We start from the raw sequence: 23,864 nt of genomic DNA on the forward strand, positions 1-23,864 counted from the left end.
AAATTTAGCTCATTTCAATATCAGTTGAAAGCACCTTTCATACTAGGGGCTGTTTTGCCAAAGCCTCTTCATCTGTGGCTCTGTCATTTCTAAGCTACTAGGGCCACAGCTCAGAGCCTAAATTGTGAGACATACAATAACAAAATGAATCTAGGACAGTGAAGTGGACACCAAGTCTTTGACCTGAGGACAGAAAACTGCTGACCTGAGACACAAGCTGCACTTGTCTTCTCCTGTCTTCTCTCTGCTGAAATAGTAAACACTGTCAACTACACTGTCATGGTGTGACGAAGGGACAAAATTTTAAATTACATTGCTGTGTGTATGTGTTTACCCTTCTCACTGCTGCCATGACCTGACTCATCCACTGACAGCACACCTGTTTTGCTGCTTCACTGATACAGCTCAGCACTGACACTACCTCAGAGATCAAATACAAACATGACTCTGCTTTCAGCACTTGCATCCACGCTGTCATGGAGAAAAATCTGAGGCATACCTTGAAGGCATGACACAAAGCTTTTGAGATACTGGCTTGTTGGTCAATTTACTCATTAAGTGATGAGCACATAGTTGTGCCTTCATTACATCTACAGATCATACCTGCCTACACCTTGTTTGTTTGTTTTTATATATATATTTTAAATATGTAGACTAATTAATACCAGACCTTATCTCCTTATTGGCAAGCATGTATAGGCTACAAAAAAGATGAGAATAACTTTACATACTCTTGGACTGATTAATGGTTACCTAAAGCCCTCGGACTCCACTGTTTAGAAAGCTAGTTTAATATAAAAGGCTTGCAGCCTAACAGTCCCATGGCATCACTTATCCTCTACTCTGTCATTCTCCCTCTGTTGCTGGAGAGAGCCTCACTGCAGGGCCGGTACTGCTGGTAGAGAGGAGGGACTGCTTGGTCTCAGCCTTAAAGAATTAAACTAATTTTCAGATACATGGTTAATTAGGCTAATCATTAGATACAACCGGCATTCACTTTTATGTTGTTAGCATGATCACCTCTGCATAACTGTGTAAAATATGCCGGTTGTGGACAGAGGAGACAGTGAGTTGACTGCAGAGAGAGCAGTCGAAGACGTCATATTTCTGCAAGTTTATGTTCTGCCTTTTCCACGGGTGTTTGATAACTTGCTTGTACTGTCTTCCATACTTTGTTGGAAGACAAATCTTATCTTATCAAATCTTATCAATCCCAGTCATCTATTCCTATCAAGCTGAATAAAATGCTTAATTCTCCATCCAGTCCTTTTGAGTTGTTGATCCTATATTATCAATGCTGTGCAGAACAATATGTGCATTGTTTCTTGTATCATCTGTGCCAGGATTGAAGTAAAGCCAGAGGTATGATTTTTTTCAAACCTAAAGCTGCTATGTGAGTGTATACTCTAGTATGAAGTTTCAATTTTAAGGAGGCTTTCTGAAGTGATGATGTAACTGCTTAAATCCAGAATGATAAAATACCTTGACTGCTATCCTCCTCTGTACTGCTGAAATCATCCTCATAGTAGGTGTTTGAATCTGTAGAAGCGCTGGCATCGCTGCTGACTGAGCCCTTCCTCTGGCGTTGGAGAACACAAGCCTGATGGAAGCAAAAACATGAACAGTCTTAACAATGATCACACTATTCAATCTTTTGATTATACTTTTTCACACTCTTTTCAATCAGACACCAATTTTATTTAAAAAGCAGAATGTAAAAGGAAAAAAACAGCAGCATTATCGTGTCTTTGTTCCATCCAACATTTTGTATCCCAGCATCTGTTTTGTCTTGTATGTATATTTTGTTGCACCTATATCTTTCTAATTTATGTCACCGTTTGTGTTATGTCACATTGCACAAAGTAAATATCAAAGCTTAAAGAAAACTTTTCTTATTTTGTTAAATGAGAAGTTAAGTCTTTAGAGAAAAACATAGGCTATGAAAACTAGGTTTCCCCCTTGTAGGCAGCTGACAGATGAACTGCATTTTTTGATCATTTGTTTTCCCAAAAGCAGCACAAGCACCTTTCTATTTGTGATGATGAACAACACAACATAACGTGCAATTCCGCAAATTCTGTGTGTAAATATATAATGATTGCACCTTTTTGTAGGAAGTGGAGAGAAGGGTGAACAGTAGATTGGTCAGGGGCACAGAGTCGATGAGCCTTTGGACCCTCTGGATGGAAGTGCTCTGTGCCATGATGTTGAGCTCAGCTGGTGGCCCATCACTCGCCCAAGCCTGCAGGTGGAAGTTGGGATGAAATGGAATGAGAAAACATGGATTTCAAGGAACAGAAGTTTCCTTTTGCATGTTATAGGTTTCTCAGGTTGATTTTTATATATTTTTTTAATCATTTTGTATACAGCTACACTGAATGAGTAATAAATCAAGACTGTAGACAGCGTAACTGAAGCACAGAAAGTTTTTTGGTTCTTCAAACAACAGGTTGAACGCTTCATTGTAATGTTTCCAGCAGAGGGTTTACGTCTACAATCGCTACTACTACGGTGGTAAGTCTTGTGCTTATAAGATGTGATACTGGCCACAAGTACAACAGTAAGACACACGTTTAATTATGGAAATTTTCTTTGAAATACAACAGAAAATAAGTGTATTTGTTAGTTGCTTAATTTACCCGGTGCAGGGCCTCAACTTGCAGATCCTGGAAAAGCGAAGTCAAAAGTTTGATGGCATGGTTGGCCAGGATAACAGACAAAACGCCAAACCCTTGGTGTCTTAAGAAAAACAACAAAAATGACAAATTAATGCACACAAATCACTTCTCAAGTGTGTCTTTTTAAGCATTACATATCAGAAATATGCAGTTCACGCTTTTTAAATCATTAACCAGCCAAAAAAAGATTTCATTGCAGTAACCACTGCCCACACCTTCATTTATATAAATAAAAATACCTGTATTACTGATGAAGCTCAAAAGTCAAAACCGAGCCACAGCGACACTAAAAATATTGTATTAACTTATTTCATATTCATTGGAAATTACCCTTTGCCAGGACCAAGTTTAGGCGATCCCGCGCCATCCTTGGTGCGAGCAGCAATATCCCGGACACGCAGGGCAGCCAGGGGATCCTTTTCTTTCCCTTTATCCGCCAGAGCAGTGGGGCTCAGGTTAAGAATCAGGTACAGGCTGTTTAAAAGGCACCAGGCTCCAAGCAGCTGGAAGTTCTGATAATGCTGTAGTATACACAAATAAATAAATAAAATGATCACAAAGAATATTATATAAAAACCTCTGACACAATTCTTAACTTTTACTTCAAAAGTAAACATCTTAAGTGGCACAACCTAAGTAAATCAAAAGGTACTGAACTAGTATTTTTCTTTTACTATTCTATCACAGTATTCAAACCTGGTACTTACCTCTCCTCCAGCTCTTCGGGAGTTGCTGATAGCTTGTCCAATCATTTCATAGATCTCCAGCTGTTGCCAACACAAATTTGTTGTTGTTACCATTTTAAATGTGCTGTATCTTAGTAAAGGTATGCATGCTAGCTAGACAGTCATTAGAGATGATAAAAAATGTATATGGAGAAATTTGATGCAATGTCAAAATATGAGACAATAACCTCTACGCAGACCCATTCAGAACACAAATATATCTCCCCACAATTCTTTCATTATCTGAAGTCAGTAAACAGGGCCTATAGGCCTATGTAAAAAAAACAACAACTTGTGAATAGCAACATACAAGTTAGTGAATGTGTTAGTGAAGTTTCTATGCAACACCAGACTACATCTCACAACTAACATATGAGCATACATTGAGGATGTTGTACTTATAATACTCACACATTTCTGGACAATTGTGGCTGCGTCATTTTCATAGTCCTCCTCTTTAGTCCCAGTGGAGGCAGAGCGAAGCTGCAAGCCGCTACCTACCTGCAGAATGGCCATGCAAGTGGCCACACTCACACCTAAATGGGTAAAAAGGTTTTTTTTTTTAGTTTTTTTAATTACTATTACCAATTTGACTTTCAACACTATGCAGAGAATGACTATGAAATGATTGCATTCAGTTGTAGATTAAACAGGGGAAAGGACAGTAGTGGTTGTTCCAGCTGGTGCTAGTACATTCAAGCTCATATCGTATTGCTGCACTGCTTTATGGTCTATTGAGATTGTTGTTTGTAGAAGAAAACTGGTATCATTGTCCTCCCGTCTACAATTCCTCCTTGTTTGTTTATGGCAGGTTATAGCAGTTTGAATTACTGGAAGTATAGTTTTATTTTACCTACAGAGAGATACCACTTACCAGCATAGAGGCAGCTCAAAGCCAGCACGGTCATATCCAGTAATCTCCCTGGTGTCAAGGGCTCCAGCACAGGTAGGGAAAGTGTGTCCAAAGCCATGGTTACGTCTATCACGAGTGAATGAAATCTGGGTATGGGTTTTAAGTATAGAAAGTTAAATGAATGTATGACAGAAAAAAAACTTTCCAAAAACACTAGTCATCTAATACACATGCAGAAACTAAACAGATTATATCGCCCCATTCAAAACAAATCATAATATAATAATATAAATTATACTAAAATTTGACATTAGAACATTTTTACCTAATACATAAATTAAAAGAAATACCCATTGCGAACAGCAGTGGCGTCAGCCACTGTGGCAGGCATGATAAAGAAAGAGTTGGCTGATACAGCATCCTGGAAACGGTTGATGTAGCGTAGAAAGTAGGGCAGGTTGAGGCACACACGTAGCAACTTCTCAGACCCACCTGGAAACACAAGTAATGGAAACAAATAACTATTAGCTCTAATAAAAAAAGAACAAAAAACTGAAACTTGCCATGTGACATTACAATGTAAAAATAAAAAGCACTTTGGCAGGTTACATTGGCCTCAAACGATTTATAGCTCCAGAGTACAATTTTTCCAATAATGACAGTGAAAAATTAACACTAGTGACTGACATGTGGCATGAAAAGGTGGAGGGAAAATGTACTAAACCAAGATTCTATTAAATTACCAGCAGGATGCAAGGTGAGGTCTTAAAATTCCAAAGTGACATTCGATTAAGAACTTAATAGAAAACATAATGTCAAAGGAGTGAATAATTCAAGTGGCTGTATAAAAAAACAAAAGAAAATTAACTTCCCAATATAGTTTTACTGGTATATATACAAAATCCTCAGCAATTGTTCATATATATTAATTAACGGTGGCTTTCTAAAATATCAGACTTTGTAAAGAAACAAAGATTTAAAATGTGTTTCAGCACAAACAGCCGGGATAAAACTTTAAAATCAAGACATGTATACAGTATAATTGTAAACTTAGTCCTATGAGGACCATGTCCTACAACAAAGCAACAATTACTCACCAAGTTCCTGTAAGCTTGACACATTCTGAGAGACAAAGGCATTTTTCATTTTGGCCTGAATGGCTTGATCTGTGGTTTGGTCATCGCAATCACTCTCAGCCTATAATTGGAGAGAGTTGAAAAACATAACGATTATGATGATTAATTACAACGGTCAATGCCAAGAGCAGCTGTTTCGTATGTGGCTAATTAAATTACACCTTAAACGTGAGTTTATTTTCAGTAAAAACACTGATAAGAAGAAACTTAAACAAGTTGTTTAACTTTAGCTGTCAGATACTGATGACAATAATGGTGTTGACAGCTGGAGGGCGGGTCTTTAACACTTGCCTGCATGTGTGCTGCTGATGGGGAGGCCAAGATGGTTGTAAGGTCAGGGTTAAAAACTGAAGTCAGTTGATTAAAGAAGTTCATTTGTACTTCTTTTTGTCGAAGCTCTGGGTTCACAGCACTGGGTAACTCCTTCTGATCTTCCACTATTAGATGAACAAGGACACAATTTTCGATGTCACATACCAAAGCTTTGAAGATTTCTTGTTTTGTAAAAAGGCCTAGTAGTTAGGCCTAGTAGGCCTAAAAAAGTAGTTTTGTGTCATAATCAATAAAGTATTGTTTAACTTTAGACCATCCCATAAGGGACACTTACCATCTGAAAGGGTCTTGACGGTTTGAGGCAACTTGGCAGATTTCATCATAGCAGTGAACGTAATGATTTCTGTGCGATCTAGTCTGCTGCAGCCGGTGCAAAGTCCTTTTATTAGAAGAATCAGGTGTTTCTGTAGAAAAATAAACAGTGTTACTCGATTTAACTAATTTATACAGTAAATGTCCTTTCAAACAGAAAACTGACACACATGACCAGAAAAGCCAAATTAATGTCTATTTAATCAAAATGTAAAAACAAATGTGTAGACAGGGTTTTCACTAAGTTTTTGGAAGGCTTAGGTGCTGTGCAGTCATTGGTGTTGGGGGGGGGGGGTGGCAGGCATCCTCCAAGAAAATTTAAAAGGTTTTTGACTTAAAACTATGCCATTTCATATCATTTTGGACCATTATTACTACTATAAATAACGCCCAAAAAGCTTAAAGACAAAACTTGCTATAGTTAAATAATGTTTTTATTATTTACACATATCACAGCCTTCGTCTGAACATTTAATACATAAACATTTAATTATTTTACAAAAAGGAGCTTGCTAATGATAATAATAATAATCATCATCATCAAGACCCTGGGTTCCCAACTCCAACAGTAAGGGCTGGTGAGTTGGATCAGGTGTGTTCAAAACATAACGTGATGAGTATGTTACTAGCTACTATTGTTGTTATTGACTCATTTTCCACTGCTCAGGGCCAATAAACTGACAATGATGACAGCGGTGCATACAGTAGATGGGCTACTGTGAAAACACTTGCATGTCATGGATTCACATTTATAGATAATTAACATTTATAACAGGCATAGTGAAGAGAAGTCTTCTTGTACATATTTGCTAACTACCTAACTATCTGGCACTCAATTAGTGTGATGAACATCATTCGGTCCTTATCATAGCGCATTAGTAAACAACCAGTTCCGACCCGGCATTCTAACGGAATGATTCGCTCGCATTTGTAATATTATGTACTGCCTTCTACTATGTACTGCCTGCGGACATAGGCGTGCCGCAAAAACGCTTAGGCGCATAATGGCAGGGAAAACCCTGTATAGAATGAAATACAACTACATTGGCTACATTACAACATTTTGTCTGTTGCTGGTAAATGTCCTATCTCCTTAAAACAGACCAAAAATGTCCAGTTAAATGCAGTCCTACAACATTACAATCTCCCATTCAGTTTGTTTCTCTCACCTGTGATACTGCACATGCCTCATCTGGGTTCTCCAAGCGCAGCAATGAGAATTCAATCAATACTTTGCACGCTGTAGCAACCGACAGCAGCTGGTTTCTTGGTACTAGAGAGAGAGCAAAAATCATTTGCTGGCTGGAAGAAACACAACCTGTAACATCTAAATATTTTGGCTGAATGGCAGTAGTAATTTCTTATCTCTTTCACTAAAGAGAAAATGAACGATACATACTCTGTCCACATACTGTGGTGATGTAGTGTGCAGAGAGTGCCACGAATGATGAGTAGAAAGGCTCATACTGTTTGTCGTGGTGAAGGATGTCTGATTCACTGCAAATGACAAGTGGAATATCTCATTAAATACTCTCAAATATGAATTTACATAGAACATCTTTATAGCATTTTTCTTTCTGAAATAGAGAGAGTTAGGAGAGATGTAACAGACAGACGATGACCTGGTGTTTGTATGAGAAACACTTAGCCTAATAACACCTATAACATTTAGCTACAATCAGATAACCTCCTTCTACCCCAGACAGGTATTTGCAAAAAATGCTGATCTATGAAAAATATCTTGTACTCATGAACACGCTTGCAAATGTCATTATTAACACTGTGCAAATGATAAGTGAAATGGTGTAGCATTATGTTTGGTACTGTATTACCTTTGGATTAATTTGGATTTTTGTGTCTGTTGCCTTTTTTGGGGGTTGGTAACTGAACAACAATTAAAGCTTCCCAGATAAGCCTGGAGAAAATATTATTTTATTAGGCACACCTCTATGAATTTTGCCACATTTCCAACACCACAATAGTTCATTAATGAATGTTGATAAATGTATTCCCACATAGATAACAAGAAAACAGCTGGCTCTGGCTGTCAGTATAGTGACATTACATTGTGCGTTGCCCTCAGTTAAAATCAATGCCTTTGAACACACCATTTATGCAGTCTTTTCTAAAATGTCTGACAGATATGCAGTTTGTTACCAGGAAAAACCAGTTTGTCGTGAATTATGCAGTTAAGCTTAGCCTATTCAATGTCCGAAAAACACCTGGAAACACACAGCTCCTATAATGTTTCTGATGATTGACCTCAGCACCGTCCTACACCATCCTTCAGCAAACTACCCAAGCCAAATGGCACCTCTTCAATCTGTGATCTGATCACATACTTCCAGACAGTAGGAAGGCAGTGTTGGAGACCGACCTGTGTGGCCAACTTGCTGTTAGCATAAGTCCTTCATAGGGACATGAACCCTGTGTTTTTTTCTTCTTATCTATACTCCATATACTAGTGAATTTTTCATCAGCCTCCATTACATCAATCTGTCCAAAGCACTTCATTGTAGCACCATGACAATATACAGTTCTAAGTATTCACAATCACCAATACAACTAAATACACACAAAAAAACACCTCTGCTTTCTAACACAGAACACAAATCTGCTTTTTCTCCAACTCCCACTCCAAAATACTGCTGATTGGGTCATTTGTTGGCATTTTTTTCCTGACCACAAAGAAGCTGCATATTACCAGGGTGAAGGAAATGAAGGGCTCCTACTAATACTTTGCCCAAACCTAACACCTGCTTCATAAACTATCCACTGGGAAACCATACAAGGACATTAAGACCAAAACACCCAAGACCTGCTGCCATTCTCAATTAGCCTTAGGACTTAATCCATTCAATTTCTCAAACCCATCTCTGAAAGAGACTATGATATTACGCCTGCTGCTGTTTATTTGTTTATTTTTTTATCAGTCAGGATTGTTTGCGGCCTCTACTCTCTGTTGCTTTAAAATTAAGACTATGGTAAATAATGGAAAGACCTTTTGCTTTTCATCATGCACAGTCTAGTTCTCATCATTGTACATCACTGAAATGTGCTGGAAATGCAGTGCCCCTGATGTTGAAACTTTCCAGTTGTCAACATCAAAAATTCTGTTAAAAAATGTCAAACTACTCTACTCTTGCAGCACTCACTCACTGTAATCCAACTGTTATGCTCATGATGGTGAAAACTCTTGTATGATCAATAAAATATTGCTGAAAAAAATTATTTACATTTGATACCATAGCTAATGAGCGAGCATTATAATAGCAATATCAAACATGTATACCAGCCCAATTGGTCGTTTCATTTGAAAACGAAACAGGTCTGGTAGCAGTATTACTGCTCACATTTGCAGGTTGAACGTTACTTCAGAAAATGAAACCAATAAACATAGCAGGAAGCTATTCACATCAGCTGATGTCACCACTTAACAGGAATTTCAAGTGACAACCATATGTGACAACTGGCTACTGTGTAGGCACTACTGACTTGATAATCACTCCATGGTGATGTATACATCGGTAGTTTGCAAGGCGAAATGTGCATATACTAATTAGTTTTACGAGAAAGTAAATTAAAGGTCCCCGGAAATAAATATGCCATATAACACCATTTCCACAAGACCTTTAGCCTTACATGTAACTACGAAGCAGCAATATCACCAAGTTGTCGTTTTATTAATAATACATTAACCATCATCATCTCTTCAAAAATGAGTGGGAGAGTACATGGTCCCCGCCTACTTTCAGCAGATAACGTTAAACTGACTGGCTACCTTATTAATCAGTTAATGCATAAACTGTTTGTTGACATGTCCAGAGTAGACTGGATATGGCAAGCTCAGCATACAAGCGTATCGAATTGAGCCAACTTAAGTTAGCTGACGTAGTCAAATATTACTGTGTCTGGGCCATTTCAACGTTACGTTATACGTTACAGTCCGTTTGGAAGGCCCATTAGTTAGCTTGCTGGCTAATGTTTGTGTTAGCTAGCTAGTGATGAAGCAATTTTCAAACATCGATTAACGTTTGCACAGCAACATTGTTACAATAAATATCAACGTCCATCAGTCATAAGTCGCGCCTTGTTTCAAACAGCTTGAGTTACCAACCAGGGCAAGCCACATCGCATTTTGAGTAAGTTAGCTAACGTTAGCAAGTTAAGATCAAGTAGCTTGCTAGCCGCTAACGTTAGCTAAGCGGGTACCGTTTCCCATCGAACTTAACGCTAACTCACCAAGCTAAGTTAGCAAACCAGCCCACTCCTGGGTGGACACGGCCAGTATTTGAGCAAATAGGGACACGAAATTTATTGACATGTAACCGGTTACCTGTTGATTATAGACCCAATAAGCTGAGGTAGCTCTTTCGTTTCGAAAGCGGTGTACGAAGCTGATAAAAGCGGCCGCACTGCCGCTGTCCATTCGTGTTCCCCATCTCCTCCGCTCGACGCCATCTTGAAATCCCATAGAAAAAACTAGCTACTGCAAGAAGAAACTGTAAAAGTAAATCACAGAGGGCGCTCAAAATCTGACAACAGTCAGACTAACGTCATTTCATCCAAAAAGTTTACTCCGTTTATCATCTCAGTTAGTTAGTAAGTACTAATAATACAGATCCCATTTTTTTACATAAAAATAAAATGGCTTTTTTTCCATTACATTTATGACCTATACAAATAATACAAATACCTTCAGGTCACTTATTTATAATATTTACTCCTTTGGATTGCAATTGTTCCAATTGAACTTCAGTTAGCCAGAGTTAATTTTATGTTATTGTTTGATTAAAGAAACAAATACGTAGAATCATGGATATTTTAATGTTCTTGTAAATTAATAGTGTGTGTTAATGTGTGTTTAGCAGATTGGACAGATTTCTCTGAATTCTGAGGTATTATAATACTTTAGTGATGGGACCTTGACCTTGCCTACTGGACTTATACTGGTCCAATATAATGTAGGCTATGTAAAAATGAGTCATGGTACTTACATTCCTTGCAACCTTAATTTCAGAAAGGTTGCTGCATCATGTCCATAATAGCAATAGGACTTTATTCAAGTTTAGCAACCAACCAAAAAAGTCTGGTCTCTTTTATCTCTTTGATTTCTGACAGCGTTAACAAATGGTATTTAGATAAGAGACTCAGAATTTGATGTTTAACCTGTGAGGAGGATTAGGCTAAGACATAGTTTTTTGTGTTCAATCTTGCTGTCTGTTTTTTTTTTTTTACTGTGAAATCTGACTACCTCATTTTATACACAAATAATTTTGTAGACAGCACCTTTTAACCTTTTGTACACACGTGTTTGTGCAATTAATTTAATCAATAATAATGTGTACAAATCACCATAAGTCAAATTAAAATTTTTAAGCCGAATTTGTGTCTGCACAAAGAAAAGATTAAAGACGACCAATTTATCTAGCACAAAAAGCTGGTTAATGTATTACATGGAACGGCATCATTGCTACATAATTATACGTTATTTTATACGTTATTTAAGCTTCTGTGGACAGATTGACGTTAAACATTTTTTACGTTTATTCTTTATGACCACTGCATTACATTTATAGAAGCTATGTGCCTTTCTAACCTGTAGGGGGCAGCACCTCTCAGTCACAAGACAAAAAGAAAGCCAGTCAACTTCCGACTTCCTTTTCCTCTTGAAGAGCAAGCTAAAGCTACTGCTGCAATGGCAAAGCTAATTTTGTTTTGCCTGAAATGTATTATGTTATACGGCACTATCGAGGCTGTGTTTGAGGATCAAGTAGGAAAATTTGACTGGTAAGAGGAATCTAGAGAACGATCAAAATGTATGCAATTTAGAGCCATGTTTTAATGTGGAGATGCTAATGCTAACACCTGTCAGCCACCAGCCACTAGCTGCGACCCGGTGTGTTTGGAATGGACTTTGTGTGAGACACCAGGGCAAAAAATATTAAAATGAATACAAGAAATTGTATTTACTTACTGCAGGTGCGGTTAGTTTGTTCACAATTTTTTATTTGCCTTTAGGAAACCAATGGTCCAGTAAGCTCAAATGTTTTATAGTAAATGTGATTGAAATTGATTTATAATTTTGTATTTTGTTTTGTATTTGAACAGCATTTTAACCAATCTGATAATAACCAGTGTGCTGTCTACCAGTATTTATTTATTTATTCATTTATTTATAGCTGTGTCATAACACTGAGGTTTGATCTTTGATTATATGTCATACCCACGATTATAAACTAGCTTGTTGACCTTGTGACAGCTTGTTCTCTGTCTTGTGATTCACAGGAGGCAGCAATATGTTGGCAAGGTTCGCTTTTCCCATTTCGACACACATGTGCAGTCATCCAAAAAGGTGCTTCTGGCAACAGAGAATAATGTTTTTGCTGCACTCAATACCAGGACTGGAGAACTCTGTGAGTATTTTGTTAGTTTGCTGTAATAGACAGTTCTATAGGGCCAAGTACAGAAATAGATCTGCCTCTCAGTTAACATACTTTGTTCTTATATTAGTATTTATTCAATGTGGGTTACAGTCTGGCGACATGTGGATAAGACTGGACCAGAGGGAAACATTGATGCTCTTCTGCAACATGGACAAGGTGATTTTGTCATTGCAGTGGAGTTAACAGAGCTTTTAGTTTCCTAATTGAACGAAGATAACTCATTAAACTGTTCTTGTCTCCTAGATGCGGTGCTGGTGGTTGGTAATGGCCGCCTGCTGCGCTCCTGGGAGACAAATGTTGGTGGTTTGAACTGGGAGATTGTGCTTGACTCTGGCAGGTGATTGCCTCCTTGACTGGCTGTTGTTAAGTTTAGAATTGTCTTTAATTTGATCAGATGTTAACTGCTGTTGTTATACATTTTAGTTTCCAGTCAGCATGTTTAGTTGGACAGCAAGACACTGTGAAACACGTGGCTGTTTTGAAGAAAACTGTCATCTCTCTCCATTACCTTTCTAATGGTCATCAAAAATGGATAGAGAATCTACCAGAAAGGCAAGTTTTGTTTTGTTTTACATTATTGGGTCAACATTAAAACATGATTTTTGTCTATGTACTTTTTAATATAAGCATGTCTTCATTAACAAAACATCTCCCCTGAAATTAAAGATCCTCTCCAGACATGTTTGAAGACAATATGCAAATATTGTTCAGTTAAAAAGTTTAACTTCTGGAAACAAGATGTCTACCTCATTGAAAAGTCCATTCTCATTGTATGTGACCTGGAGGTGTCAAGTTTCCCCATCACACTTGCGTGAGTTTCATACTGGACCACGACTGGCTTAAACTTGTTGTGATGTCACAAATCATGCTCGTAGGTACACTAAACTCAGAATTGTGCTCAGGTGAGTGCAGAGAAACTTTCCTCCTTTGGCAGATGAATGTGAAAACACTGCACACAAACACTGCAAATACATCATTCTGCACAGTGAAGCGCAAACATCCATGTGAAATAACAATTAGCAAAACACTGGAGGAGGACTTTTAAGTATTTTGTCTGCTTGAATGCTTTTCTAGAAAGTCTATAGTACAAGATGCTGGTAGTGGTTGGTGGTATATAATTGGGGGAAATGATAATGCATTTGAAATAATGTAATTCAAATATTGGATCAAAAATTATGCAGGATCAAAAAGAATAGATTCAAAAAATTTTGAGTATCTGATTTATACACACATTCAAGTGACAACTCTAAGATTGGAAAAACCAAGTCAGATATGCATAAATAGATTTGTGCATAACAATTATGAATTCAAGCATTAACAGGATGCAGAAAAAACAGTAGTATTTAAGCATCAGAAATGTCTGGTACATAAAGCCACAAATTTGTGTTTATGAATAAGGCTGGCTTTATAAGAAATTGTATAACTGGCTGTCTTTGTATCTCTACAGTGAAACCGTAGATTACCAGGCTGTGTATTCTGGCGGAAATGGTGAAGTGTACGCACTGGGAGTTGTTCCCCATTCCCACATTGCTATTGTTGCTTACAGTGTGGAGGACGGAGAGATAATCAAACAGGTGATGTTGATTTGTAGAAGCAGTATAAAGTATATTCATGCTGTGTAAAATATATAGAATATAAATTTTATAATACTTACAGCAAAAATAAAACTCAAACTCAAACACCTCAAATAAACCGAACCAATGTTACAATATATGAATTAAATTTGCTTTTGTTGTCTTCAGATCTCCGTCGAAGCTCCGTGGCTTTCCAACATACAGGCCAGCTGTGTAATGATCGGCCAGGGGATGTTGACGTGCGTGGACTCTGCAACTGTATCCCTGTACATGCTTGACTTGCACGTGCAGTTACAGATGACCCAGATCCCCTTGCAGGTACCCATGAAAATAAAACCAAAACCCTTCTATTTTATAAAATTAAGTTGTATATCCTATGCTCTCATTTCTCTGCATTTCTCTACCTACACAATGGAACTGTCTCTCTTTATATCTACCTCTTTATCTCTGTGTAAATGCTTTTCACCATTTTTACAGTGTGCTACCATTTGTCTTCCTCTAGTCCCTGGGACTTGAAGTTGCCCCCGGCTTCCATCCAGTACTGGTGTCCACCCAGCCCAACCCAGCCCGGCAGCCGCTGTCAGAGTTCTTCCTTCAGCTCGGGCCTGAACACTACCTTCTCCTCCAACTCAACAATGGGCAGATAGTTACACTGAGGGATTTCAAGCCTGTATGTAACCGTTTCTCTACCTTGCTCTTCTCTGTTCAGGCCACTTGTTGCTTGTAATGCCAATGTTAGCTTATTCTAGTATTGCAGTTATTGTACTGTACTGTAAGTCAGTTACATGCCTAAAATGTAAATGTCACTTGGCTTGCTGAAATATTTGATTGTCATGGGTAAATGGATGGTTAACATCAACAAAGTAAATATTAAAAACAGCCAGGCTATTTGTAAGGCCACATAGCAAACAAAGTCACATTTTTTTAAATTCTAAAATTTTAGAATATGTCCTTATTTTTAAGCTCTGATGTTTATTATTTGTATTATTTTTAAAAAGGGGTCAATCTCAGTGTGTCATACCGAGATATTGCAAGTGTCCATTTAAGAAACAGTTTGTGAAAATTGTTGGTGACGTATTTGTCTCGATTCATAGGCCATGCTGGTTTCATTTGCGACCACCGGAGAGAAGACTGTTGCTGCTGTCATGTCTCCCAAGAACAAAACTGTGAGTTAATGTCAAATCATACATTTCAGAAGTATGATTTGCCATTGTGCTCTCTTGGCAAACTATGGTGTATATACCAGCAGGTTTAGTACAGCCTTTTTTTTGCTTGATGTGTTCGCATGTTGATTTTGATTAACAGATTAAATGTGTTACCCTCAAGCTGAGAAACATTTCTTAGCTGGGCTTTTTATTTGGCTGCTTGGAAACAAAGTTACAGAAATATTTTACACCTTTTGAGCTTCAGTCAATACTTTTTTGAAAGACCAATGAAATCTATCAATTTCTTGTTTTAACCCATGTGAAAGATACTCATATCTGTTTTCTTCCCTATAGGCTTCCAGTCTTAACCTCTTTAGTGCAGAAACTGGACGCAGACTTCTAGACACAACACTGATTTTCAATATGGATCCTAATGGTGGGAAACCAGAGAAGGTGAGTCTAAATTTCTCCCCAGTGATTCTCCAGCATGCTTGATATCTGACTGGCCAAGTCACCAAGGCTTCAAATTTACTTTACGCAAAGTTTAATATGATTACTTTCAGAGCAGGTCAGTCTAGTTTGGGAGATGGCTTGTGCACATGAAGCATTAGGTTGTTAACAGTTTTCAGTTTTAAGCATGCAATGTTTTCTTTTCATAATATAACACAATAGGTCATTTTTATTCTGTCTTCCAGCTGTATGTACAAGCATTCCTCAAGAAAGATGATTCTGTTGGCTACAGGGTCATGGTGCAGACAGAAGACCACACACTCACTTTCATACAACAACCAGGTATGGATAGCAAAAACAGAAAGATTTAGTGTTGGAAAGAGTGCTCTGTCAGTCTGGTCTGCGCTGGTTAATGTTATCTGAGGTATTGGCATGCACTGCTACCTCTGAGGGGCGCCAGTAAGAACATTTTAAAATCCTGCTCATAGCTAAAATGTGAAGAGTCTGTCCCTTATTGTGTTTACTGTTAAGGTCCAGTACATCTTTCCAAAGAGCAAATAGACTGGTGAGCCATGCTTTGCCTCATAATAACATTTGGGTATATTCCACTTCTTAATCATCACAAGTACTGCCAACATCTGACCACTGTGTGGAGCACAAACAGGCTCTCGGTTTTCATAATATACACATAATCTTGTCCTTTCCGCAAGCATGAGGGGGGGGAAAAAATGTTTCATGTCGTAATTCATGGAAAGCGTCAACATAAACTGCATATACTGTCACGGGGTGTGGAAAATGGAATTAATAATTACAGAACAATAATGAGTCTTGTTTTCCAGGGCGTGTAATGTGGACAAGAGAGGAGGCCCTGTCAGATGTGGTGACAATGGAAATGGTGGATCTGCCTCTCACAGGAACGCAGGCAGAGCTGGAGGGAGAGTTTGGCAAAAAGGCTGGTAAATGTCAAACCAGAATCCAAAATTTCCAACTTTAAGCACAAATCTCTCGTGTGGATTAATATTCAGTATTTTATCTATTATTTTCAGTTTTAGTTGTTTTCTAATTTTCTTGTCCTAGAAAATGAAGGCAGCTGTCCAATTCCTAATCTTAGGGGTATTTTGTCAAGCTTGTTTAATCATTTCAAGATTTTCCACTAATATAGAACTAAAAGTTAAGTCCACTGAATTGTTGCTATTACTTACTTCAACTGCTCAGCACCTGCATTTAATCATCAAAGTTGTATTTATTTTTTTTTTTTGAGGTTGGAACAGGTCTTATAGCCTTGTAAAAACTGATTCTTGGGTATGTTCACTTGCTTGCTATTACCTTCACTTTCTTTCGTTTTTGTCCTGTTTTTATTGCTGCACTTGGATTCAGCCATTCAAGGTAACATTCTTCAGTAAAACTTGATTAATGGGTCTTAAGGCTAGGATCTCCTGTTGTTGACTGAAAATCCCTCGCCATATCCACTGAATCTTTTAGTCACCCCCCTCCCATCGCTTGATTTCACTTTTAGAACTTTTAGTAGTCATATATTTTTACCAAGCCAAATATGTTCCGTTCCGTATCTTGTTGTTTCTTGCGAAATAAGCTGCTAAACAAGTATTCATTTACAGTATTCTAGTTTTTACCTATACTGTGATCTACGGAGCCTATTAAGGTTATAAAGTACACTTGTGCTTTTCCTGCAATGAAAATACCACAATGTACACCACAAGATATGTCTAATAAATTGTGATCCTCAAATTACATCCTTAAATGTGAATTTAATCCACTGAAAGCCATTAAGCAGCATCTGTGTTCTCACTGTAATTTGTCTAGACGGCCTGATGTCCATGGTGCTGAAGAGGCTCTCCTCTCAGCTCATCTTGCTGCAGGCCTGGATCTCCCACCTCTGGAAGTTGTTCTACGATGCACGGAAGCCTCGCAGTCACGTTAAAAATGATGTGACCATTGAGAACCTCTCCAGAGATGAGTTCAACTTGCAGAAGATGATGGTTATGGTTACTGCATCTGGGAAGGTACGAGACTAAAGGTTACCATCTAACTGAGTTACTGTTAGGTAGTGTTTTGGGAGAGATGAGCTGTGATGCATATTTGTGGTCAAACTAGTTTCTGTTTATTTTGTCTATGGTCAGGCAAGCCTAAAGTAAAATTAAACAGTAATAAATAGACTCCATCAGGCCTCTCTGAAACACTCATTTTTCCTGTACAGTTCATCCTTTGCTTTTTTTCTGTTAAGCTCTATGGGATTGACAGCAAGACCGGCAGTATTTTATGGAGGCACTACCTGGACAACATCCCATCTAATGCAGCCTTCAAACTAATGGTGCAACGGACCACTGCACACTTCCCTCATCCGCCACAGTGCACACTGCTCATCAAAGACAAGGTATCTAATAACAAGGGCTCTGAGCCCTGTGGCTAACGAGCTTCAGGGCAGGAGTCAGTTTCATTATCTTGTGGGTCACACAAACATAAATAAAGCAAATTACTTTACTGTGAAATCTGCAGATCGATTGCTAATATTTGTACCTCACATGGAGCGAGGGGCTTCAAGAGAGAGATTACTATGAAGTTTTCACTGAACATGCCTTACGAGCATGGCAAAAGCTGTTTTTCTCCTGCAGCAGCACTTGAAAGTGCACTTTTGTTCTATTTTCTAAGGACTCAGGCCTGGCCACACTCCATGTATTTAATCCCATCTTTGGAAAGAAGAGTCACATCACCCCACCTGCTCTCCCTCAGCCAATACTTCAGTCACTCATGCTGCCTCTCATGGACCAGGATTATGCTAAAGTCTTACTTCTTGTTGATGACCAGTACAAGGTCAGTGGCAAACTGTAAATCTCCTCACCAAACATTCTACAGATACAGACATACGTGTTGTGTCTCAAAGCCATTTTTCTCTCTGTATCCACACCAATCAGGCCAACACTCGACTGCTCAAGTCTTTCTTCCTTTAGTTCTTTGATTCACTCTCTCTGTCCACATATACTGCATTAGTACAAGACAGTACAAAAATTTTGAATTTAATTGTAATGGCATTCTTCTTTTTGGGAGATTCTTCTTCTTTGTGAGAGATATTGGTCACCCAGAAACGACTTGTAAAAATTGTATCCATCTATTATTTTTCCACAGGTGTCTGCTTTTCCCTCTACAAAGAATGTACTACAGCAGCTCCAGGAGATGGCCTCATCCATATTCTTTTATCTTGTTGACTCCAGCCAGGGAAGACTTTCTGGCTACAGGCTACGAATGGCAAGTGAACCTTCTTCTGCTGAACTATTTCAAGGTTATTTGCACCTCAGGGCTCAAGAGGTTTAGAAAGCCTAGCCTCCACCAGTTTTCAGCTTTTGGTTGCCATAGATGACCACAATGGTTTCCATATTTTTGTTATTTATATTTGCAGAGATAATTTTACAGTGATGAAAAAGTGTTCAAGAATGCTCAAATATATTTTACAGAACAAATGCTTAATAGATCAAGAGTGATTTTTAAGGGTATGTTTTATATTTATATTATAAGTGAGAGTTTCTCTCTGTTAGAAGGAAATCAATGGAACACGGAGAACGAACATAGCCAGAGGCTTTGTTGCTCCTGTTCTCACAGTGAGCTACCATGAAATGATACTCACAAATGACTGAAAGAATTAACCTGGATGTTTTTGTGCGCTCAGGACTTGTCGACCGAGCTGATCTGGGAGGTCGTCATCCCGACCGAGGTACAGAGGATTGTCTCGGTGAAAGGGAAAAGGCCTAATGAGCATGTTCACTCCCAGGGCAGAGTAATGGGAGACCGTAGTGTCCTCTATAAGGTATAATAACTTTCCCTAAAACCTTACTGACGCTGTGGTTTGGATGGAGTGTTGAGAAAGTTTGAAAATGATATCATTGCTCTTATTGGTGCTGGATTTGGTCAGTGTTGTCTCGACTTCTCTCCTTCCCACATCAGTCAGAAACACAGTCACTCAGTCTTCTGACATAGGCTGAAAACTCATCTTTCCAAGAAATACTGTACCTCATGTCACTGTTTCCCAGTGAATCATATCCCCTCTCCACCACTGACTGCATAAGAATAAACCCTGTTTTTTTTCTTCTAGGACTCTTACACTCCTTACTGTATTTCCTGCGTATAATGTTTTTGATTCTACTCCTGTACTCATTATTAGGCACTCTCACATGAATCTCCAAAATGTATAATAACAATACAAAATTCTAAAGCCCTGTCAGGGCATTCTGGAGACTGTAATGTTCATTGCACCCCACATTACAAAAGTGTGTGACAGGACGAAGAACATACTGGTTAATTCTGAGGATGACACTAGAGATAAAGGGGGGTCACCAAAGTCATTAGGAATCATCCCATAAGGACCAAGAATATCCATCATCTGTCCAGTAATTGTTGCGATACCTTCAATGTGTTGGCCAGACTGACAGGGCAGCCAAAACCATATTTAGGCCCTGCTGCTAGTTGTGGAAATATATGCCATCATAATCTTGCATGATCTTTTTATTTCTTGAGTCTCATTTGATCACAGAGACAGCCAATCTGTAAAAGCAAAATGATACCTCCTTGTCAGATACAGTCAACTAGTCTGTTTTAATGTTTTTGTGATTTATTGGGTCCTGTATATTTGTAAATGTAATTGTTTTTATAAATGAAGACGGGCACCATTTTACATCTTAACATTACACCTTATCTTTGAGGTATTTTGTATTTAACATGTTTGGCAAGATGTGACTGAAAATACCTCTGTTTTGAATTGTAATTGGTCCAAAAAGGTAAAAAAAAAAAAAAGAAAAAAAAGCTTATTTTCCATCTACAGGGCAGATTCCTGAAGAATCAAGGTCAATATATCCAAACTGTAGTTGTGTGTATGTTAAAGCTGTAAATTATATCAAATGATATCAAATTGATTGTCCCATTAATATAGCAACTCTGTTGTTTGATTAATCATATTGTCCATGTGTAATCCGTTACACCCCAAATCATATATATTTGACATATTTGGCAATCAGAAAAAAGTCCCTAGTAGTCATGGTTGTCGTGGGAAATAAAGATGAGCCAGAATTTCAAGATTATTAATTTAGGTGTTTTAGTGAGTGGTAGGGAAACATGCATTTGACTACAAATCTGTGCCAATGCAAAATATGTTTTTCAACCTTGACTTAAGATGCTGAATTGTGTTTGATCTCACTTCTCACAGTACCTGAACCCCAATCTACTGGCTGTGGTGACTGAGAGCACAGACTTGCATCAGGAGCGAAGCTTTGTCGGCATCCTTCTGATTGATGGCGTGACTGGTCGCATCATCCACGAGGCTGTTCAGAGAAAGGCCAGAGGACCGGTGCATGTTGTGCACTCTGAAAACTGGGTGGTGGTGAGTATTACTGACTGCTAAAGTCACTCTTAAGGATAAAAATGATTTTTCAGTGTTGTGTTGCTTTATGCTTGCTTACAGTAAGAATATGGTGCTGTCTTACTGCAGCTGTATAAAAATGACTAAGCATTATAATTGGACACTGAACACATTATTATTATTAAACAACTGTGAACAGTGATCTTACTACTGAATGTGTCCCCTGCCTCTGTTTGACTCTGCAGTACGAATACTGGAGCACCAAGTCTCGCAGGAACGAGTTCTCTGTAATTGAACTGTATGAAGGGATGGAGCTCTACAACAGCACTGTGTTCAGCTCACTGGATCGGCCACATGCTCCTCAGGTGCTTCAGCAGTCTTACATTTTCCCCTCGTCCATTTCTACCCTGGAGGCCACACTAACTGAGAAAGGCATCACCAGCCGCCATCTGCTCAGTAAGTTTCAGTGAGGTTCAATCTTATTTGCTGCAGTGTATTACTGTGTCTTTAATTTGAGAGTAAACCACCTTTTCTCATCAACAAAAAGGTCTTTTGAACATTGTTCGGCCTGTTGCCTTTTTTTAATATGTTTCTTTTGTTTTCTTTGTCACAGTTGGCTTGCCATCAGGAGGGATTTTATCATTACCCAAGATGTTCCTTGACCCTCGGAGGCCAGAAATAGTGACTGAGCAAAGCCGGTGAGTCATTCAGTCAGTCATCATATTTCATAGCTTATTGTTTTTTTCCTGTCTCTGTGTCTAACCTGTTCACTTGATCTCCAGTGAAGAGAACCTGATACCCTACGCACCAGAGTTGCTGATCCGTACAGAGTGGTTTATCAACTACAATCAGACTGTATCAAGAGTGCGAGGAATTTACACTGCCCCGTCTGGACTGGAGTCAACCTGCCTGGTGAGTCTGCCATCTCATTACTGACAGACATATATTATGGCATTTACCAAGGTAGGCATTTTGGCAATGATGTCTTGGGAAAATATTTTTTCTTGTTCTTTTTTGCTTGAACTACCACAGAATTTTTTGTTGTGTTTTGTCTTCTAAAATCTTCTTTATTGATCTCTAGTGCCAGTATTTCATGATATTGCCATTGCCATTGCCATTTAAGGCCTTAGGATAAACAACCACTGGCATGTTGGATAACTTTAGGATAGTTTAGGATGAAGTAATTCTAATGAAGAAAAATTATATTTTATGTTTTTATTATTAGTTTTGAACCCCCAGAGGAGTGATTTATTTTGGCACAATACTGAGTAATGGTATAGCCATAAAAATTCCAAAAAAGGTGTTGATACAGCCAACATATTGTTTTCTCCCTTTCAGGGAAATTAAACATAAATATGACAATGTTACTTTTTTCCTTGTAGGTGGTGGCATATGGTCTCGACATCTACCAGACACGTGTCTATCCCTCAAAGCAGTTTGACGTACTAAAAGACGACTACGACTACATGCTGATCAGTAGCGTACTCTTTGCCCTTTTCTTTGCTACCATGATCAGCAAACGCCTGGCAGAAGTGAAACTGCTCAACCGGGCCTGGCGGTAAAGTGATCTGTCAGAGATCCCATCTCTGACAGCCCTGAGGCTGCACGAAGGACCTCAGCCCGAGGAGATGAGACGGCTGAGGCCGTGCCTGTAAAAGACCACAGGTCAAAGTTCAATAGGGCCTATAAGGAACTGCAGGGGTGAGGGGACAGCGGGGTGGGGGTGAAAAGAGGGGGGTTAGTAAAGGTTTTATGTGTTTATTTTTTAACTTATTTTGCAAGCACAAGGAATTATTTCATAGTAGAATAACTGTTTTTTGTGCCATGTCATTTTGATTAGATGTTTAATACATAAGTGATTACAAATGAATGCAACAGACTTGGATTTAATAAATTGTGAGTTTGGAAATTCCGACACATGTGAACGTTAGATGCTAACAATGTTAGTTTTTTCCAAGATTACGTTGTGACAATTTCATTAGACTGTTCTAATGGCGAGTGATAATAAATGTGGCGTTCAGAGAAAAGAGAGACAGAAGACAATGGCAACACATGTGAGCATGATTTGGTACAATACCATAGTTGTATGGTTTGTACTTTTAGCATGCTGAATCACCGTGACACCCTAATACCCAAAATTTAGTTTGATGGCAAATGATCTGTGATCATGAAGTGTGAGGAGATAATGTAGCATGGACAAGAAATGGCTATTTGTGCTTTCCTGAAGACTATCCCACCAAAGGCGCTGTCACATTATCGTCACCATAACACACTTGACAAAGGAAATGACCATCCGTAGCCTTTATTTTATGTACCTCAATCATCCTGCACTTCATGCGTTTGTCAGCATTTTTGATCTACCGTCAGCTACTGTTGATGCTCCATTAAAATTTGTCTCAGAACTCATGTTTTTTTCTGTTTCCCCAAGCTTTCAGAGAGAGTGTAAAAAATAATTCTATGTGGCCTACAGAATGCTTAATTATGGTTAGAAATATTGCTGACATTTTGCTGACACTTATTGACCTCTTAGGTAATCTAGGTACAGGATTATTTTAAGTAAGGATACTGTGTTAACATATATGTACCTACTGTAGGTAGGCAAAAAAAAAACATTAAACCATGTCCGTTTAATCTCATGGCCGCAGGAAACACATTCACAGTCAATAAGTTTTAGTAAATGAAAATTTCCTAGAATATTTGCACCTCAACAATCTGCTTCTTTCCAAATTATGGTTTTCTTTAAAGATTCATGTGACAATGACACTGGCAAAATGAGGAGGTGATATTTTAACTCTCTTTTCAAAGGAAGGCTATAGTTTCATGAGGATCTAATGTCAAAAAAATAACAAA

At 38.4% G+C, this 23,864-nt stretch overlaps 2 protein-coding genes across 8 annotated transcripts in view; one reads left to right on the forward strand and one right to left on the reverse strand.

Annotated features, from left to right (window-relative positions):
* The window catches only part of ubr4 (ubiquitin protein ligase E3 component n-recognin 4), a 60,433-nt gene extending 49,904 nt beyond the window's left edge, over nucleotides 1-10,529 (reverse strand). For 4 of the 6 annotated variants that reach the window (XM_044210461.1, XM_044210459.1, XM_044210462.1 and 1 more), the window contains exons 1-15: nucleotides 10,374-10,529; nucleotides 7,437-7,534; nucleotides 7,207-7,310; nucleotides 6,000-6,129; nucleotides 5,684-5,829; nucleotides 5,354-5,453; nucleotides 4,607-4,748; nucleotides 4,278-4,402; nucleotides 3,815-3,939; nucleotides 3,386-3,445; nucleotides 3,009-3,199; nucleotides 2,640-2,739; nucleotides 2,105-2,242; nucleotides 1,483-1,600; nucleotides 206-247 (exon numbers count right to left, since the gene is read on the reverse strand). In XM_044210461.1, coding sequence (XP_044066396.1) covers nucleotides 206-247; nucleotides 1,483-1,600; nucleotides 2,105-2,242; nucleotides 2,640-2,739; nucleotides 3,009-3,199; nucleotides 3,386-3,445; nucleotides 3,815-3,939; nucleotides 4,278-4,402; nucleotides 4,607-4,748; nucleotides 5,354-5,453; nucleotides 5,684-5,829; nucleotides 6,000-6,129; nucleotides 7,207-7,310; nucleotides 7,437-7,534; nucleotides 10,374-10,498 — 1,744 coding nt within the window. In that variant the 5' untranslated portion in view covers nucleotides 10,499-10,529. The remainder of the gene's footprint in view (nucleotides 1-205; nucleotides 248-1,482; nucleotides 1,601-2,104; nucleotides 2,243-2,639; nucleotides 2,740-3,008; nucleotides 3,200-3,385; nucleotides 3,446-3,814; nucleotides 3,940-4,277; nucleotides 4,403-4,606; nucleotides 4,749-5,353; nucleotides 5,454-5,683; nucleotides 5,830-5,999; nucleotides 6,130-7,206; nucleotides 7,311-7,436; nucleotides 7,535-10,373) is intronic. The other 2 variants (XM_044210464.1, XM_044210460.1) reach the window with 1 other exon arrangement.
* Nucleotides 10,530-11,670: 1,141 nt separating this feature from the next.
* On the forward strand, nucleotides 11,671-23,416 carry emc1 (ER membrane protein complex subunit 1). 2 transcript variants are annotated; one of them, XM_044210465.1, is made up of 23 exons: nucleotides 11,671-11,827; nucleotides 12,326-12,453; nucleotides 12,574-12,639; nucleotides 12,727-12,820; nucleotides 12,907-13,035; nucleotides 13,931-14,057; nucleotides 14,226-14,375; nucleotides 14,560-14,727; nucleotides 15,152-15,223; nucleotides 15,557-15,655; nucleotides 15,898-15,994; nucleotides 16,492-16,608; nucleotides 17,030-17,038; nucleotides 17,474-17,673; nucleotides 17,895-18,044; nucleotides 18,320-18,481; nucleotides 18,794-18,913; nucleotides 19,332-19,469; nucleotides 20,862-21,035; nucleotides 21,260-21,470; nucleotides 21,628-21,712; nucleotides 21,797-21,926; nucleotides 22,397-23,416. In XM_044210465.1, exons 1-23 carry the CDS (start codon nucleotides 11,736-11,738, stop codon nucleotides 22,574-22,576), a joined length of 2,898 nt encoding a protein of 965 aa, XP_044066400.1. In that variant the 5' UTR covers nucleotides 11,671-11,735; the 3' UTR covers nucleotides 22,577-23,416. The 2 variants fall into 2 exon arrangements, with proteins under 2 accessions (XP_044066400.1, XP_044066401.1); XM_044210466.1 differs by lacking the exon at nucleotides 17,030-17,038.
* The last annotated feature ends 448 nt before the right edge of the window (nucleotides 23,417-23,864 follow it).

This window comes from Siniperca chuatsi, linkage group LG10 (genome assembly GCF_020085105.1).
Source record: "Siniperca chuatsi isolate FFG_IHB_CAS linkage group LG10, ASM2008510v1, whole genome shotgun sequence".
Classification (NCBI taxonomy): domain Eukaryota; kingdom Metazoa; phylum Chordata; class Actinopteri; order Centrarchiformes; family Sinipercidae; genus Siniperca; species Siniperca chuatsi.

Excerpts from the sequence above, each read along its gene's own strand:
- emc1 (XM_044210465.1), top strand. The coding sequence starts at position 11,736 with ATGGCAAAGCTAATTTTGTTTTGCCTGAAATGTATTATGTTATACGGC. Across the intron at positions 12,821-12,906 it reads ATTGTGCTTGACTCTGGCAG|TTTCCAGTCAGCATGTTTAG; the intron begins GTGATTGCCTCC and ends TATACATTTTAG. Across the intron at positions 21,471-21,627 it reads CACCAGCCGCCATCTGCTCA|TTGGCTTGCCATCAGGAGGG; the intron begins GTAAGTTTCAGT and ends TCTTTGTCACAG.